At 56.3% G+C, this 15,111-nt stretch overlaps 2 protein-coding genes across 3 annotated transcripts; one reads left to right on the forward strand and one right to left on the reverse strand.

Annotated features, from left to right (window-relative positions):
• Window positions 1-852: 852 nt before the first annotated feature.
• Window positions 853-4,328, forward strand: RARRES2 (retinoic acid receptor responder 2). Its single transcript, XM_014593427.3, has 5 exons — window positions 853-1,388; window positions 2,138-2,242; window positions 3,308-3,406; window positions 3,695-3,800; window positions 4,147-4,328. Exons 1-4 carry the CDS (start codon window positions 1,224-1,226, stop codon window positions 3,794-3,796), a joined length of 471 nt encoding a protein of 156 aa, XP_014448913.1. The 5' UTR covers window positions 853-1,223; the 3' UTR covers window positions 3,797-3,800; window positions 4,147-4,328.
• A 323-nt stretch (window positions 4,329-4,651) lies between these two features.
• LRRC61 (leucine rich repeat containing 61) lies at window positions 4,652-7,036 on the reverse strand. 2 transcript variants are annotated; one of them, XM_006266419.4, is made up of 2 exons: window positions 6,964-7,036; window positions 4,652-6,328 (listed from the first exon to the last, which is right to left on the reverse strand). In XM_006266419.4, the coding sequence occupies exon 2, from the start codon at window positions 6,185-6,187 to the stop codon at window positions 5,405-5,407; it is 783 nt and encodes a 260-aa protein (XP_006266481.2). In that variant the 5' UTR covers window positions 6,188-6,328; window positions 6,964-7,036; the 3' UTR covers window positions 4,652-5,404. The 2 variants fall into 2 exon arrangements, with proteins under 2 accessions (XP_006266481.2, XP_019336660.1); XM_019481115.1 differs by lacking the exon at window positions 6,964-7,036 and adding an exon at window positions 6,885-6,948.
• Window positions 7,037-15,111: the final 8,075 nt, after the last annotated feature.

Here is a 15,111-nt window from a genome sequence, read left to right on the forward strand (position 1 = left end):
GAGTGGCCGCAGGGCGGCGCCCCCAACACGAGGGGCGCTGAGCGTTTGTACGACGGAGACGCCGTCAGCGCCGTTCCACGCACAGGCCGGCGTCGCGCGACGTGCCTGGGGTTGTCATGGTGACAAGACCCCGACTCTCTCCAATGTGTCCGCATCTTTTCTGCACAGCTGGACGCCGGACTCCAGATGTGGCCACGCAGGTCCCAGGACGCTGGTCGTCGTCACGGCGAGGGCGCCTGTCGCGGGCAGGGCCGAGGAGCGGAGGAAGGATGTAGCTGGCGTCGGCGTGCGCAGTGTTCGGCCGCCCCACGGCAACATTGCTCCGCTAATTCGGGGAATCCTCCAGCTTCCAAACACGTGTGACGCGCGGGGCCTCCGACACGCGGCCGCCCGCCCGGCGCGTGCGTTTGTAACGCGTCGCCTCCCCCCGAGCGGCTGCCGGCCTGCGCTCGCAGGCGCTGACCTCTGCCCGCGAGGGCCCCGCCTGCCCGGCCCGGCAGCTCAGGGGCGTGTTTGCTCGCCCCTCTCGGGCAGGGAGAGTTGTTGGTTTTCTGATAAAAACCCAGTGACCGATTCCTGAAAAACACCGTGGAAAAAAAACAAACCCGTCCAGCCGAGGGGGTGGGAAACGCGGGGCCGGAGCGGCGTCGGGCTCGGCAGCGAGCAAGGCTGGCGTTACCCCGGACGGATCGGCAATGTCTTGGCATCGTTGAGCGGCCTCGGGCGCTGGCGCAGGGAGGGTTTCTGCAGGGAGTGGAGCCAGCAAATGTCTCTGGACCCGGGGGCATGAGGGTGGGGGTCCCGGCCCCCACTCGGGGCTCAGAGGTGCATCCATTCACACCTGTGCAAGGTGCCTGGGAGGGGAGGGTCCATCCAGCAGCAGCACGACTCCCCATCCATGGGGGTTGTCAGCGTGCACGCCGAGCCCTGCCGGCTCGGGAGGGGTGTTGGGAGGGCAGGCAAGGCCTGTGCATAGTCATTTGGGGTGGGAGCTGGGGGAGCATCCCCTCAGGAGAGGCTGCCAGGATGCGGGCATCGCCCTGATCCCCGCACCGTCTGCGGGCTCTTCCCCAGCGCAGCGTGACCTCAGTCCCAAATGGACGGGGCCGGAGGGGGCGGTGGCGAGCGGGAGCTAGTTAATAGACGACCAAGATCAACACCGGGCGTTATCAGCGCTGTCCCGGGGCAGGCGGCTCAGTTGTGTTTCCTCGGCACCCGCAGACATGAAGGGGGTGCTGGCTCTGGTGCTGAGCCTGGCGGCGCTGGCGGCGGCCAGCCGGTCCGCGCTGCAGGAGCAGGCGGTGGAGCTGGCGCTGGCCGATTTCCACAGCCGCGGCCACATCCATTGGCTCTTCAAGGAGAAGTCGGTGGAAGGGGTGGTTGAGAGCGTGAGTGCTGCAATGCAGTGGTTGCAGGCCACGGGCTTTTCGGGCACTGCTGGGGTGACAACCCGCCGGAGGGGAGAAGGGCCTGGAGCCGGAGCCCGGCAGGAGCTCCCCGGGCACAGGGCAGGGTAGGCAAGCTGGGCTGTGGGGCAGTGACCTGCCGCGCTGAGCTACACATTAACTGGATGCTTGCCTGGGGGTGTGACGGTGCCTGCTTTCCTCTCCCGGGGCTTAGCCAAGGCCTCTTTCCCTGGAGGGGAAAGCCACATGGGGCTGGGGGGCTACTGGGACACATGATGGGGCAACTGGTCCCTGCTGGGTGCCCAAGCCATTTTGGGGAGGATGGGTGGTTTCATCTAGCTTTCGCTGTGGGCCAGGCAGGATGAGGCCAAGGGACAACACGGGTCCCTCTAAGCCTGGGAGAGGGCAGGAGCATCTCTGAAGCTTCCTTGTTTCTGGTGCAAAAAGAAACTAGAAGTTTTACTCATACGCCAGGAGCCCAGGGAACAGGACCTGCGAGGAGAGGCTGCGAGAACTGGGCTTGTTTACTCCCTGCACCTGCCTGGATCCGCCCCTCGTGTTACACAAGCAAATGTGCAGCACGGAGGCACTTAGTTAGTGGGACCTGGATTAGCACCAAGTACCCAGAGACGCTGCAGGAGCTGCCCCTCCGAAGGCCGGGAATGCCCTGCCAGTGCTGGGGTCCGGCTCGGAGCTGCCCCACTCCTTGTTGACCCCAGGCTCTCTCATAGGTGCAGTCAACGGGGACCTTCATCCGTCTGCACCTCAACCTGGTACCCACGACCTGCAGGAAGCAGCAGGAGAGGAAGCACCACTGCAGCGTTAGACCCAACGGGGTGAGCAAGCGGGTGGCCAGGCCATGCCTGGCACCCACGGGTCCACGGCTCATGCCCACGCCACTAAAGTCACTGGGAATTCGCCTCGAGGGCAGCAGGATCAGGGTCGTGCTCATTCTCCCTCTCAGTTCTCTCTGCCTCCTTCCCCCCCATCCCCACCCCTACCCTGTCTCCATCCTTTAGGGCAGGAGGCAGACGAGGATGACCCAGATCCTCCTCGTCAGAGCAGGTGGGAGAGGATGGGCCCAGGAGAGAGTACTGAGGGGGTGAATGGCTGCGTGAATGGGGGCATCCAGGCTTGGGAGGGGTGAGTGTGCGCACCTGTGCACGTGTATTGCAGTAGTGTGTGAATGGATGTGTGTGCATGTGCAAGTCCCAGGAGTAGAGGTATTGTACATAGGAGCAGCACGTGGGTGTGTGTGTGCACACAGTGCCTGAGGGAGGTGGGTGTGAATGCATGGCTGTGCCTGTTGGAGCCATGTGAGTGTGCTAATGGATATGCATGTGCAGTGCCTGGGGGGATGTATGTGCACATGCCTTGGAGCTGTGTGTATTGATGCACATGTATACGCAGTGCCTGGGGGGATGTATGTACACTTACCTGCAGAGCTGTGTGTGTTGATGCACACATGTGTGCAATGCCTAGGGGAGGTGTGAGTGCACATGTAGCTGTGCCTGTTGGAACCATGTAAATGTGCCAACACATGAGTGTGCAGTGCCCAGGGGGGTGTATGAGTCCATCCCTGTGGAACCACGTGGGTGCTAGGCAGGGTTTTTGCCAGGCAGGGCATCCGCTGTCCTGGGCTGGGCTTCCTCCGTGACCTCTGCCAAAGGCTCCCACCGTGACCTTGGCCTTGTCCCTTACCTCCTGGGTCCCCATACCCGGCGGTGGCTGGGCTACTAGCCTTATCCCACCCCACCCTGCCCTGCCCCACACTGCTGGGCCCCATCCATGCCCTTGGGAGATGAGGGGGCAGCCAGGGGTGCTGCAGCCTTGCTGCCTTGCCCCAGAGGCGCCTTCTGCCCCTGACTCGGTGGTCACGGCCTCCCCGTCTATCTCCACAGAGGAAGCGCAACTGCCTGTTCTGCGTCAAGTTTGGCAGCACCAGCCCCTCGGAGGTGCTGGACAAGTACATGCACTGCAGCGTGGAGCCGCTGGCCAAGGTAAGTGCCACCCTCTGCCCAGCTGCTGTCCCGAGCTTGCAGGGACTGGGTCTGGGGGGCTGGCAAAGCTTGGAGCCAGCCCCAGTGCCACACCTGGAGGATCACACACACACATGTGCGCAAACACATGCCTGCCCCTGGCAGATGCAATACCCCTCCCACGTACATCTAGAGCCATGCATGCATGGGGGCACATGCTTGTTTGGCTGCACCCATGTGGCACAAGCCCTGGCACCCCCATGCACTCAGAGCCGCTGCCTTTGCGGTAATGCCGGCTCTGCCTTGCAGGTGCTGTCGCCCAAGGACGAGCAGGAGTGCCAAGGGGTGGAACAGGCCGGTGAGGTGGTCTACCTCCCTGGCAGGTTCGCCTTCCTCAGCCAGCCGGACTAGCACGGTGAGCACAGATGGGGCAGCGAAGGGCGGGCGGCTGGGTCCTATGATGTTCAGGGCATGGCCCCAGCTGCCCCCTGGCCCATCTTCCGGACAGCCGTGAGGGACTCCTTCCTCCTTGGAGATGAGAGCCTTTGACCCATACCCCCCAGCCCAGCACTGAGCCCCCAGGGCAGGCTGCAGCCCAGCCGAGCAGATGCTGGAGGGAACTGCCCTGACCCTGTCCCGGGGCGCTGGCAGCAGCTCAGAGGCTGGCTCCCAGGTTCAGGCTCTCATCGAGAAAGGAGAAATGTGTCACGCCCGTGGCAGCAACATTAACTCCCAGGTGTGTCTCCTCTCTCCCCACCCAGCTGGGACAGCACCCATGGGGCCAGGGAGCCCCCAGCCCCCGCCAGCCAAGGAAGGAGGCTGCCATCCAGCAGAGATCAGGAGACTACCCCAGACCTCCCCCTGCAACGTGGGCAGCAAAGGAGCATCCCAGCCCGCTGCTTTCCCCACTGGTCAGTGTGTCCCCAATAAAGCCACAGCCACAGGCCTGCCTCGGTCCTTTCATGCAGGGGCTGCAGGGCTGGACGATCCTCCGCTGCCTGGTGGGTCTCTCCCGTGCCCACGGCTGGGATCACAGCACTTCCTGCCCTCCAGCACAGATCCCCTCGCTCCAGCCTGCTTCCTCCCTGGGCTGGAGGGGGTCAGTGTCCCTTGGCAGGACCAGACTGGCTTTAACCCAGTCCCACCCTCTCCCCGTGCTGACCCAGGCACCCCTGGAGCAGGGCAGGGCCCATGCTGAGCTGCTTGGCACCATGACATCCCTGCCCGCATGCCCAGCTCTGCACAGAGAGGCAGGGAGCAGACTCGGAGGGGACACAGTGGGGGTTTATTTCACAGCAGACAGCCAGAGGGGGACCTCACTTAGCTCCCATGCCCCCTCCTGCCACATCGCCCCAGCTGCTCGGTGAGCCTCTGGCCCAGAGCTGGGTAGGAGCAAACACCATGGCTGTGTCTGGAGCAGGCATGGCTGGAGAAGCCCCGTGGTAGCCGGCTGGGGGTCACGAAGGCGGCCTGTCTCCCCTTGCCTCGCTCAACCACTGCTGTCCCAGGCAGCTCTCGCATCAGGCTCCCAGGCTGCAACCAGCTTGGAAGGGACGATGCCCAGCACTACCGGACGCCTGACAACCCCACAGCAGGAAACTGAGCCCTAGGGTGGAGCGTGGGGTCAGCAGCTTCTCCGGAGCCTGGTGGGGGCTGCCTGGGAGAGGGGGAGTCTCCCATCCGATGCAATGTGGGGCAGCAGACTTGGCTCCATTGCCCCCAGCCCTGGGGAGCTGCAGGGTGGCACTCGCTGTAAAGCAAGGTCCAGGCTGGGCTAGGATTATCCCAGCAGCCAGAGAGCACAGGTGAAAGCCACCCTCTGCAGACTTGGCTTGGCTGCAGCCCCCTGGACCCTACAGCCAGCTGCAACCCTGGAGAAGAGCCAGACAGGCCTGCAGCTCGGAGAGGGTCTCTCCCCGGGACACGGGACCGCAGCTGAAGCCAAGCGGACAGGGCGCTCGAGACAGACCCGCGGCAAAGAGGGCACGGAAAAGCCTGCGGTGCGACACCGGGGCCGGCTCAAAACACGAAGGAGCTGGGGTCGGGGCGGAGGCTGAGGGCTCGCTCTGCCTGGGCGATGGCATCGTCGGCCTTCTTGCCCAGCTCCCGGCACTCCTGCAGCACATCGTGGAACTGCTTGTAGGCCTCCTCGATGATGGAGCTGCGGCGCGGCGGGCGCACTGCCCAGTAGCCCTCCTGCACCCAGGGCTGGGCCGTGCTGGGGGGCTCGGCCCCGCCACCGCCCCCGCCCCCGGCGCAGCGCTTCAGCGAGTTGTCCAGGTCCTTGCAGAGCTGGTAGAACTCGCTGCCGCGGCCAGAGACCCGCTCGCCGTCGATGACCTTGAGCCCTGGGAACATCTCGCCCAGGGCGCCGCGGTACGCCGGCGAGGCGCACACGGGGTTGCTGAGCCGGCCCGCGGGGTCCCGCAGCCGCAGGTTCTCCAGCTGGCGCAGCCCCGCCAGGCACTGCAGCTGCTGCAGGCTGCTCACCAGGTTGCCGGCCAGGTTGAGGGTCTGCAGGCTCTCGCAGGCGCTCAGCGGCTCCAGGCTGCACAGGCAGTTGCCCGAGAGGTTGAGCACGGTCAGGGCCCGCAGGGAAGCCAGCGGGCCCAGGTAGGAGATGGCGTTGCCCGACAGATCCAGCCACTCCAGGTTGGTGCAGTCGCCCAGGCAGCCCAGGTCCGTGATGCCCAAGCCCTGCAGCTTGAGGAGCAGGATGGACTCCAGGTCGAACTCGCCCGTCTTGGCCTTCAGCAGCTGGGCGGTGATCCTCACCGCCTCGCCTTCCTCCCCCTTCTCCATCGCGGCCGGCACGCGGGCAGCCTGGCGCTCAGGGCCCCTGCGCGGCCAGCGTCCCCGGGCCGCGTGCACGGGGCATGGGGGCACGGGGAGCTCTCCCCTGACTCTGCCTCACCCCACGTATGCAGGGACAGGCGCCGGCTCCTGGACGGCAAGAGGAGGAGACAGGATCAGGACCCTGCAAAGCCTGTCCCCCACCCCAGCTGGGCACATGGGGAAATAGGGGGCTTAAGCAAGCAACGGGGCACCCCAGGGTCTCCCAGGGCAGGGGTCAGGCCGCCTGCTGCTCCCCCCGCCCCTCCTGCACTGCGCAGCTGGCTCCAGGTTGGCCCTCCGGGGGTGCTAAACACAACCCCCCCAAGTAACCGTGAACCCACGTGCAGGGCCAGGCACACGTATGAACACCCGTGTGCTCACCCCCACGCCCCTGGCAGCCAGGGACCGGCAGGCACACACGCATGATGTACATGCCCATGTGTCCCCTGCACACCCACATCCCCTGCACACCCATGCATCTCCTGCATGCCCGCATCTCCTGCAGGCCCACATCCCCTGCACACCCACGTGCATCCCCTGCACCCCCATGCATGTCCCCTGCACATCCACGTGCGTCCCCTGCACCCCCATGCATGTCCCCATGTACACTCATGCGTGTCCCCTGCACGCACATGCGTGCCCCCCTGCACACACGCGCGCACACCCCGTTTGCAGAGCTGCCAATTAACAGGGAGTTAATGAGCAGGAGCCCCTGGCCCCCGCACCCCCCTCGCAGCACCCACCGCAGCCCGCGGATCCCTCCGCCGCCCGCACCTGGCCGGGGTTGCTATGGTGACGTGCGGCTGCGAGGATTTAAAGGGCCAGCGCACGGTCATGGGGGGGAGGGGGTACTTGGGGTTTGCACACGGACAGGGCGTGTGCTGCATGTGCAAACACGTATGCACGGTGCTAGCTCACACTTGTTGCCCCCGGGTGTTTTCCCGAGCAGATGGGGCTGGGGGATCATTCCCACCGCTGCCCCCTGCTCCATGGGGCAGGGGGTTTAATCCTCCCCCAAGGGGGGTGCGGATGGGGCTGGGGCTGGGCTGCACCGCTGCTGCTGCTGGCACCAGCCCGGATCCCGGCTGCAGGGTCTTGCCCCTGACGCTGCACTGGGGCAGGAGGGGATTTCCCCCCTGCTCAGACTGGTCGCACTGGGGGGTTTTGCCTTCCTCGGCAGCGGGGGCACGGCCTGGGCCTGGGGTCTTCGCAGCGCCCACGACCCCCCTTTGCAGCAGCAGGATGTTGGGCCGCAGCCCCCCTGCTTTCCCCGGGGCAGGGGCAGGGGCAGGGGCGATGCCCGGTGTGGTGTCGGGGTGAGGGTCATTTTGCTCAGAGCTTAGACACTAGTTTGCACAGAGCTGATCCTGTCCCAGGCCAGAGTTGAGCTGGATGCGACCTCTGCAGCTCCCTGCTACCCCCTGGCTCTAAGATTTTAAGCGCGCTTAAAATGTTGCAGTGCACCGGGTTAAATCACACCCCATTTCCAATACTCTAGTCCTCCAAGTCACCCTGTCTGCCTCGATCCTCCTGTGTCTGGATGGTGCCTCCCAAGTTTGTGTCTTCAGTGCATTTCTTGACACCTTCCTCCAAATAATGAAGGCTCAAACCAGACCGTGGAGGCTGATCTGATGGATAGGGTCAAACCCTGAGAGAGACAGCCCTTTACACATGCAGCTTGTCCCTGCAATGAATGAACTGGCCCCCACTGCGCTGCAGAGAAAGGGTTCCCCCATTTTATCTCCTTTGCTTTGCAAGCACTGAAAGAGGGGCAATGCTTCGTATGTCTGTAGGATCCCAGGATGTGCAATGGGCTTGTATGTCATCCTTCCTGCGGCCACGGCTTGTTGGCTACAACCCAACCCCACCCCAAACAGCCTAAAAACCAGCTGGGCAGGCACTGGTAGGTTGCTTTGATCCTGGCCCCCGGGGCCTCTGCATCTGGCTTCTGACCCTTAGTTTGCTCCTGACTGCATCTCAGGTTTTGACCCTGGTGTCATCTCTCACTCCCTGAACCTGGCCTGGCCCTGACCCTATCTTTGGCATTTGGTCTCTAATTTGACTCCCCTGGTTCTGGACTCCAAACCTAGTCCTTAGGCCTGGCTGTGAGAGATCCTTCCCCTGGCAGTGCAGCCTTGCCCTTTCATACAATCACAGGGCACGTCTACACACTCATTAAAGCGCTTTTGCTAATGCACATTAAATTTAGTACCTCGGGGCATTTATAAACATACCGCAGCCTGCTCCAATGCACCAGAAATCCAGCGCATCAGAGCAGATTCAATTAATCAAGTCTGCAGGGCACACCTGGCGCTGCATTGCATGAGAAAGTTTCCCCCAGTATCTACCATAAACGTCCCTTGCTGCAGCGTAAGCCCATTGCTCCTTGTGCTGCCATCTGCCCCCATTGAGACCAGCCCAGCTCCATCCTCTTTGCAGCCTCCCTGCAGGGAGGTGAAGGCTGCTATTCAATCCCCCTCGGTCTTCTCTTCTCCAGACTAAATCAGCCCATTTCCCTCAGCCTCTCCTCACCAGTCATATCCCCCAGCCCACAACCATTTCCATTGCCCTCCGCTGGACTCTCTCCAGTGTGTCCGCATCCTTTCTGTAGTGGGGCCCACAGCTGGACACAGGGCTCCAGATGTGGCTTCCCCAGTGCTGAACAGAGGGGAAGAATCACTGCCCTCCATCTGCTGGCAGCGCTCCTGCCAATGCAGCTCAGGATGCCGTTCACCTTCTTGGCACCAAGGGCACTGAGGCTTCCTGAAGTCCAGGTAGAGTAGATCCACAGCACCCCTTTTGCCTAAGGAAGAACTCTCTTACATTCTTCAGGGAAGACATTAGGTTAGTCTGGCACTGTCTACCTTTAGCAACCCCACATCATGTGTTATCCTCTCCTCCCTGTCTCTCTTCATTCTGTACTATACAATCATGTCCCAAAGCCTTCCCTGCAAATGAAGACAAATTAACAGGCCTGGCATTCACAAAATCAGAGAAGTTGGCTAGAAAGGAGCTCCCATCTAGTCCAACCCCCTGCAGCCCTGTCCAAACCCTCCGTGCAAATTCTTTTCAAACCTATTACTAAAACTGCACAGGCATCCCTATCACACAGTCACAAAGCACAAAACCCAAACCTGCCACAGGTGAAGCAGGGACACAACCATGGTCGGTGTCCTGCTGCTGCAAAGGTTGTTAATAGATGCTGCAGAGACCCCAGGCCCAGGCCGTGCCCCCACTGCAGAGGAAGGCAAACCCGCCCAGTCTGCACCAGTCTGAGCAGGGGGAAATCCCTTCTTGCCCCAGTGCAGCGTGGGGCTGAGTCTGAGTGCAGGGGCAAGACCCTCCAGCCAGGACCCTGCAGGGTTGGTGCAGCAGCAGCATTGGCACAGCCCAGCCCCAGCCCCAGCGCCTCTGGGGGAGGCTTCAAAGCCCCCTCACACGTAGTAACCGGTAGCTGCAAGGGAAGTTGAGGTTTGATATTAGGAAAAAGTTTCTCATGTGGAAGGTAGTAAAGCACTGGAACAGGCTACCCAGAGAGGTGGTGAAATCTCCATCCTTGGAGGTTTTTAAGACCCAGATAGACAAAGCCTTGGTGGGATGATGCAGTTGGGGCTGGTGCTGCTTGGAGCAGGGGTTGGGTCCCTTTCCACCCTCATTGTCTATAAGTCTCTGACTTTATGGCTCATTAGAATCTGATGTACTAAAAAACAGCGGATACACTAAAAAAACTGCAACAAAAAGCTTGGGTCTGTTACCTGGATTACAGGCGTATTGGTAGATTGACTACTGATAAAAGAAGCCAGAGACTGGTCTGCAGCCTGACTTTTTATTAACTTCCAATGCACAAGAATCAGCCCTTATCCCAGCATCTCTCTAGCTACTCACATTTTTTTATTAAAATCTATCTATCTTTAGGTGTATATATAGACATCCTCTATCATAGACTTCTATTGCACCTTTTCTTTTCCAAATTCACAACAGCACAATACAGATTTTGGCTTCTTGTCACCTGGGGAGACTTGGGGAAGGACGAAGAGGATGATACCCAGGCAGGCAGCAGGTCTTATTGGCTTTGCTGAGCTCTCCGATGTTTTTTTTCGTCCCCAGTCCACACCTGTTATTTCTATGGGGGTTTTCTGCAACTTTGGGAACTGTATTGAACACAGTTCTATAGCCCTGGAAGGCGTCAGTCAGCAGTAATGTGTTTCCTTGTGCAAATTACCTTTTTTAGGACCAAGGATTTCGTATCTCCTTCTTTTACCATTTGGGAACCTCACATGCCACTTTCTTTTCACTTTTCACCTTGCTTTATGGTCTTCCCTGATAAGGCTGCTGTAATTTCAACACTTTCCAAACTTTCCCTCCATTTGTCTCAGGCAAAGCTACTCACTGTTTTCTATGCAAATTTGCAAATAGTTTCAGCTGCCCCACCCTAAAACTGCATATTTCAACAGACTTACTATTGGTCCAAAAAAAAAAAAATTGCCCAGCAGCAGTTCATAGAATCACAGAAAATGAGGGTTGCAGGGAGCCCAGGAGGTCACATCCAGTCCCACCCCCTGCTCAAAACAGGACCAGCCCCAACTACATCATCCCAACCAAGGCTTCATCTAGCCGGGCCTTATAGTTTCATAATTGTTAGGGGATGGAAGGGACCTTACAGATCATTGGGTCCAGCCCCCCTGCATTTGGGTAGAAAAGACCCCTGGGATAAGATGACCCCAGCAAGATGGGCATCAGGACACTCTTTGGAGATGCTTAAAAACTGCTAAGGATGAAGAGGCCACCACCTCTCTAGGTAACCTGTTCCAGTGCTTCACCACCCTCCTCATGAACATTTTTTTTTCCTAATATCCGACCTAAACTTTGCTTGCTGCAACCTGAGACCGTTGCTCCTTGTTCTGTTGCATCCTTAGATAAAGATGGTAAAAGAAGAATTCAATTTTTTCTTGAAAAGGCATCTAAAGTAGTAAAAGGAAATAAAAAGAAGGGAAAAAAAGGAGAACAGTGCAAGGCTAATGGCTAAACCAGTGTCTCTAAAAGAAAGTTGCTAAGGGTAAAATATTAGCAGGCTTTTTTGGAAGGCCACATAACACACATAGCCGGTAATTATAGTTGCTAGCTAGCAATTTAAACAGAACTGAATGGTCCTTGCTTAAGGAATGCCAGGCTCTTAAGAAAAGCTGTTTTTTTTCCTCCTGAAATCTTGAGGCCAGCTGTGTCAATGGTGTTGCTGCTAATCATTAAAGTGCAGAGAACAGGTGTTAACTAGTATCTGCAAGGCAGGTAACAAGGAAAGAAAGAGGGAAAGCTCCGCTCCCTCCTCCCTACACAAACCCCTTTCTTTACACAAAGATCAAAGAGGATTTACTGGTTCACAGTATCAGGGGAAAGTGCAGGGCCCTCTTTGTGCCTGAGCGAAGGTGTGTGTGGATTTTAGGTAGTAGGAATGCTTTGCCATTTCTGTATCCCTGCCAGCTTTGTTATATTTCACAATTTTAGACATTTTGGGCACTTGCAAACCCCAGTGCAATCAGTATAATTATCTGCTAGTGAAAACACCTGTGCACAAGGCACACTGTGCAGATCTCACACCTATGTGCACCACTGTATGTGTTCAGGTGCGGGGTGATCGTGGTTATTTCAGAAAAAGCTAAACTAAAAATCCAGGTGTGCTGCTACACATATAGGTAAACGTATGTGCACACGTCCTGGACTGCACAGTCTGCCAGCATCCACCCTGCTATTGCAATTAATTTATACAAAGCACACTTACAGCCTACCTTAAAAGGAACTCGAACAATGCAAAGCGGATTAAGACACCCATGTAGGAAACAAAATGCCGGCAAAAGCTGAGCCCATTTTTCACTTTTGCCCCTCTGCCAATGATGCCTGCCTGCTACATTAAGCTAGCTATGTTTTCAGAATTTAAGATACCAACCCCAACATGTCAGTTTGTAAAGATAAATAAATTATTCAACTTACATACAACAAATCAGACAATGTTAGAACATAAAGGAAGTCTACATTTTGGGATTTAGGAAGGCAGTCCTCACAAACAGAATAGGCATCTTAATTTCAGCAAATCTAAAAGGATGTATTGGTAACTTCTTGAACACATTTAGCAAAATACTAATGAGAAATGTCATGAAACGTGCACATGGAGTGAATGCCCTTTTAAAAATTAACTTAAAAAACAGAGACCAAGGATAACACCAAGGCTCACTCTGGATTTTAAGGAAAACTTTGACAGCTGTCTGCAATCTGCATTGAGTGAGAAACTGGTCTCTATTGTCTGTTTGTTGTTATGCTTTAGCTTGGAAAAGAAGAGCTTGTCATATAGATGCTCTGCACAAGCTCAGAGGGCATATGTTTCCCCTTTGATTTTCCTGTTTCTCTAATGACTTTTTCCTGGGTGTCTGGCATAGTAAGCGAGCAAATAACGTTTGCACGGGTGTCAGGGGCAGCGGGCAAACATACCAGATCAACACTGCAAGCTCACTCACTTCAAAATGGGCTAAAAATACTCCTGTAACCAGCAAGCTTATCTTCATTTGCTAATGATAGATTATAGCAGAATCCCAAGGCCTGTATTGCACACTGCAAGAAGAGGAACCACTGAACACAACACCTAAAAGCATGACAGCAGGCAGAAACATAAGGGGCCCTGTGCAGTTACCCCCTGGAAAACCTTTTAAATCCAGCTAATTTGATGGACCAAAGAGCCCCGTGATATAAATCGGAATGTATCAGCCCCATTTTTGGCACTGGTTTATATAGTTCCCCCCAAAATAATAGGATTTTTTTTTTTTCATTTTGGCATTGTATCTAAATGGCTTCAAAGAATTCATATTTTATAAAGCTTTAGACTGTCTTGAGCCTGTTATATGAAAACTGTAACTCCTAGCAGCCCAATCCCGCCTCTCAGAAGTATGTTGGCTTTTATGAAAAGGTGAAGAAGTTGAAGGAAATAAAAACGGATGATACTGAGTTTTTTAAAAGTCCCTGAAGGTTAAAAAATACTGCAATGCCTCTTGTTAAAAATACTGCAATGCTTATTAAAAATACTGCAATGACCCCTGTCTTAACTTATTCTTTTTACTGTCAGCAGGAGGCTGCTAAGGTTGCCCATGTCAAGGCTAAATAGTAAGAGTTATCCTCTTGAATCAGACCATGTAATGCATGTCCATCCATTCCATACTGGATTTGTCCATCCCATACCCATGTCCATACTGTCCTGAGCGTCTCCCTCCCGTCTACTTCCTTCCATCACACGAGAGTCACTTGGCTTTAAAAGGCAGTGTTAAAACCAAGGTGATGGGACAAGAGGCCTGGCTTGAGGGAAGCTCTGACAATATTCTGCAACCCTTTTTTAAAATGATTTGTTAGTGAAACTATTCAGCAACCCTTCCCTTTCCGTCGTCCTGTTGTACCACTTGCAGATGCTAGGACTTGTAAGACAGACACGAACACAATTGGCAAGGGCACTGGGAGCTTGGCCATCCACCCCAGGGCCAGCAAGCTATCCCAGGCTGGAACAATAAACAGGAACAAAAATTCTTCATCAGTGTTTTGCACCTTCCCTCCAGAGTCTGTGCGGTGCCCAGGGCTTGCCCCTGCGACCCTTTGGGCCTGCCCAGAAGACCTTTCTTCTTGTTCAGTCCCTGCTGCTTGGTGGGGACGTGCTGGTCCTCTCAGCCCCAGCCCAGAACAGAGGTCTGAGGAGGTTTTGCTTCATGTTGAGGGCTGGGTTTGGCTACCACTGAGACAAGTAGCAGAGCCCTGGAGAGGCAAGGCTCACTCGGTCCCTCCCTGGTCTCTAAAGCACGGGGAACAGCATCTGGATTGTCCTTTCCAGCAGGCAGCGGGAGACGTCCCGTCCGCTCCTGCACTAGGCAAAACCCCAGACACCCATGCAGAGAAGCCTCTCAATGCGCCGCGCGCTGTAGGGAGGCTCTTGGCATCTTAGTCTGCAGAAGAGAAGACCGAGGGGGATTGAATAGCCGCCTTCACCTCCCTGCCGGGGGGCTGCAAAGAGGATGGAGCTGGGCTGGTCTCAGTGGGGGCAGATGACAGAACAAGGAGCAATGGGCTCAAGCTGCAGCAAGGCAAGTTGAGGTTGGATACTAGGGAAAAATGTCTCATTAGGAGGGTGGTGAAGCACTGGAATGGGTTTACCTAGAGAGGTGGTGCAGTCTCCATCCTTGGAGGTGTTTAAGACCCAGCTGGACAAAGCCCTGGCTGGGATGATGTAGCTGGGGCTGGTCCTGCTTGGAGCAGGGGGTTGGACTAGATGGGACCTCCTGAGCTCCCTTCCACCCTCATTTTTTATGATTCTAGTATAATTTCCAGCATCATTCAGCCTTTACGCTACCCTAAATACCTTGAGTTTTGGTGTCAATTATCTCTGCTAAGCCTCTCTCCCCATTAGCACACCCTGGACTTCCTTATATGCTAAACCTGAGCATGGGTCTGTAGAATAGGTTGGATTATTTTCCAATGCTGCTGCCTCCTTTCTCACTAAAGGATATAGCCAGAGGCCTCCTGGACAGATAATGAGGTTTCAGCATCCTTTCCCTTTGGTTTAGAGCAGAAACAGTAATTCTGTATTGCGCAAAGACTTTGTTTTGCTCGGACCCTGAACTAAAAGCTTCTCTGGGACATAGTTTAATTCCTGCCACAAATCCTGGAGGGGGAGGAGGGGGGTTGCTGTGAGTTGCAGCAATGTTTTTGGGATTAGCCAAATTGCACCACATTTCTGTGGGCTATCAGTTCTTCCGTTTCATGACAGTGTGGACATGCTCCAAACCAAGACAGCCGCAGTCAAGTACAATACTGCGTGCATGTAATCACAACTAGTCACCCATAGTTAACAGGCTTTCTATTCTCTG

The sequence above is a fragment of the Alligator mississippiensis genome, chromosome 5 (genome assembly GCF_030867095.1).
Source record: "Alligator mississippiensis isolate rAllMis1 chromosome 5, rAllMis1, whole genome shotgun sequence".
NCBI lineage: Eukaryota > Metazoa > Chordata > Crocodylia > Alligatoridae > Alligator > Alligator mississippiensis.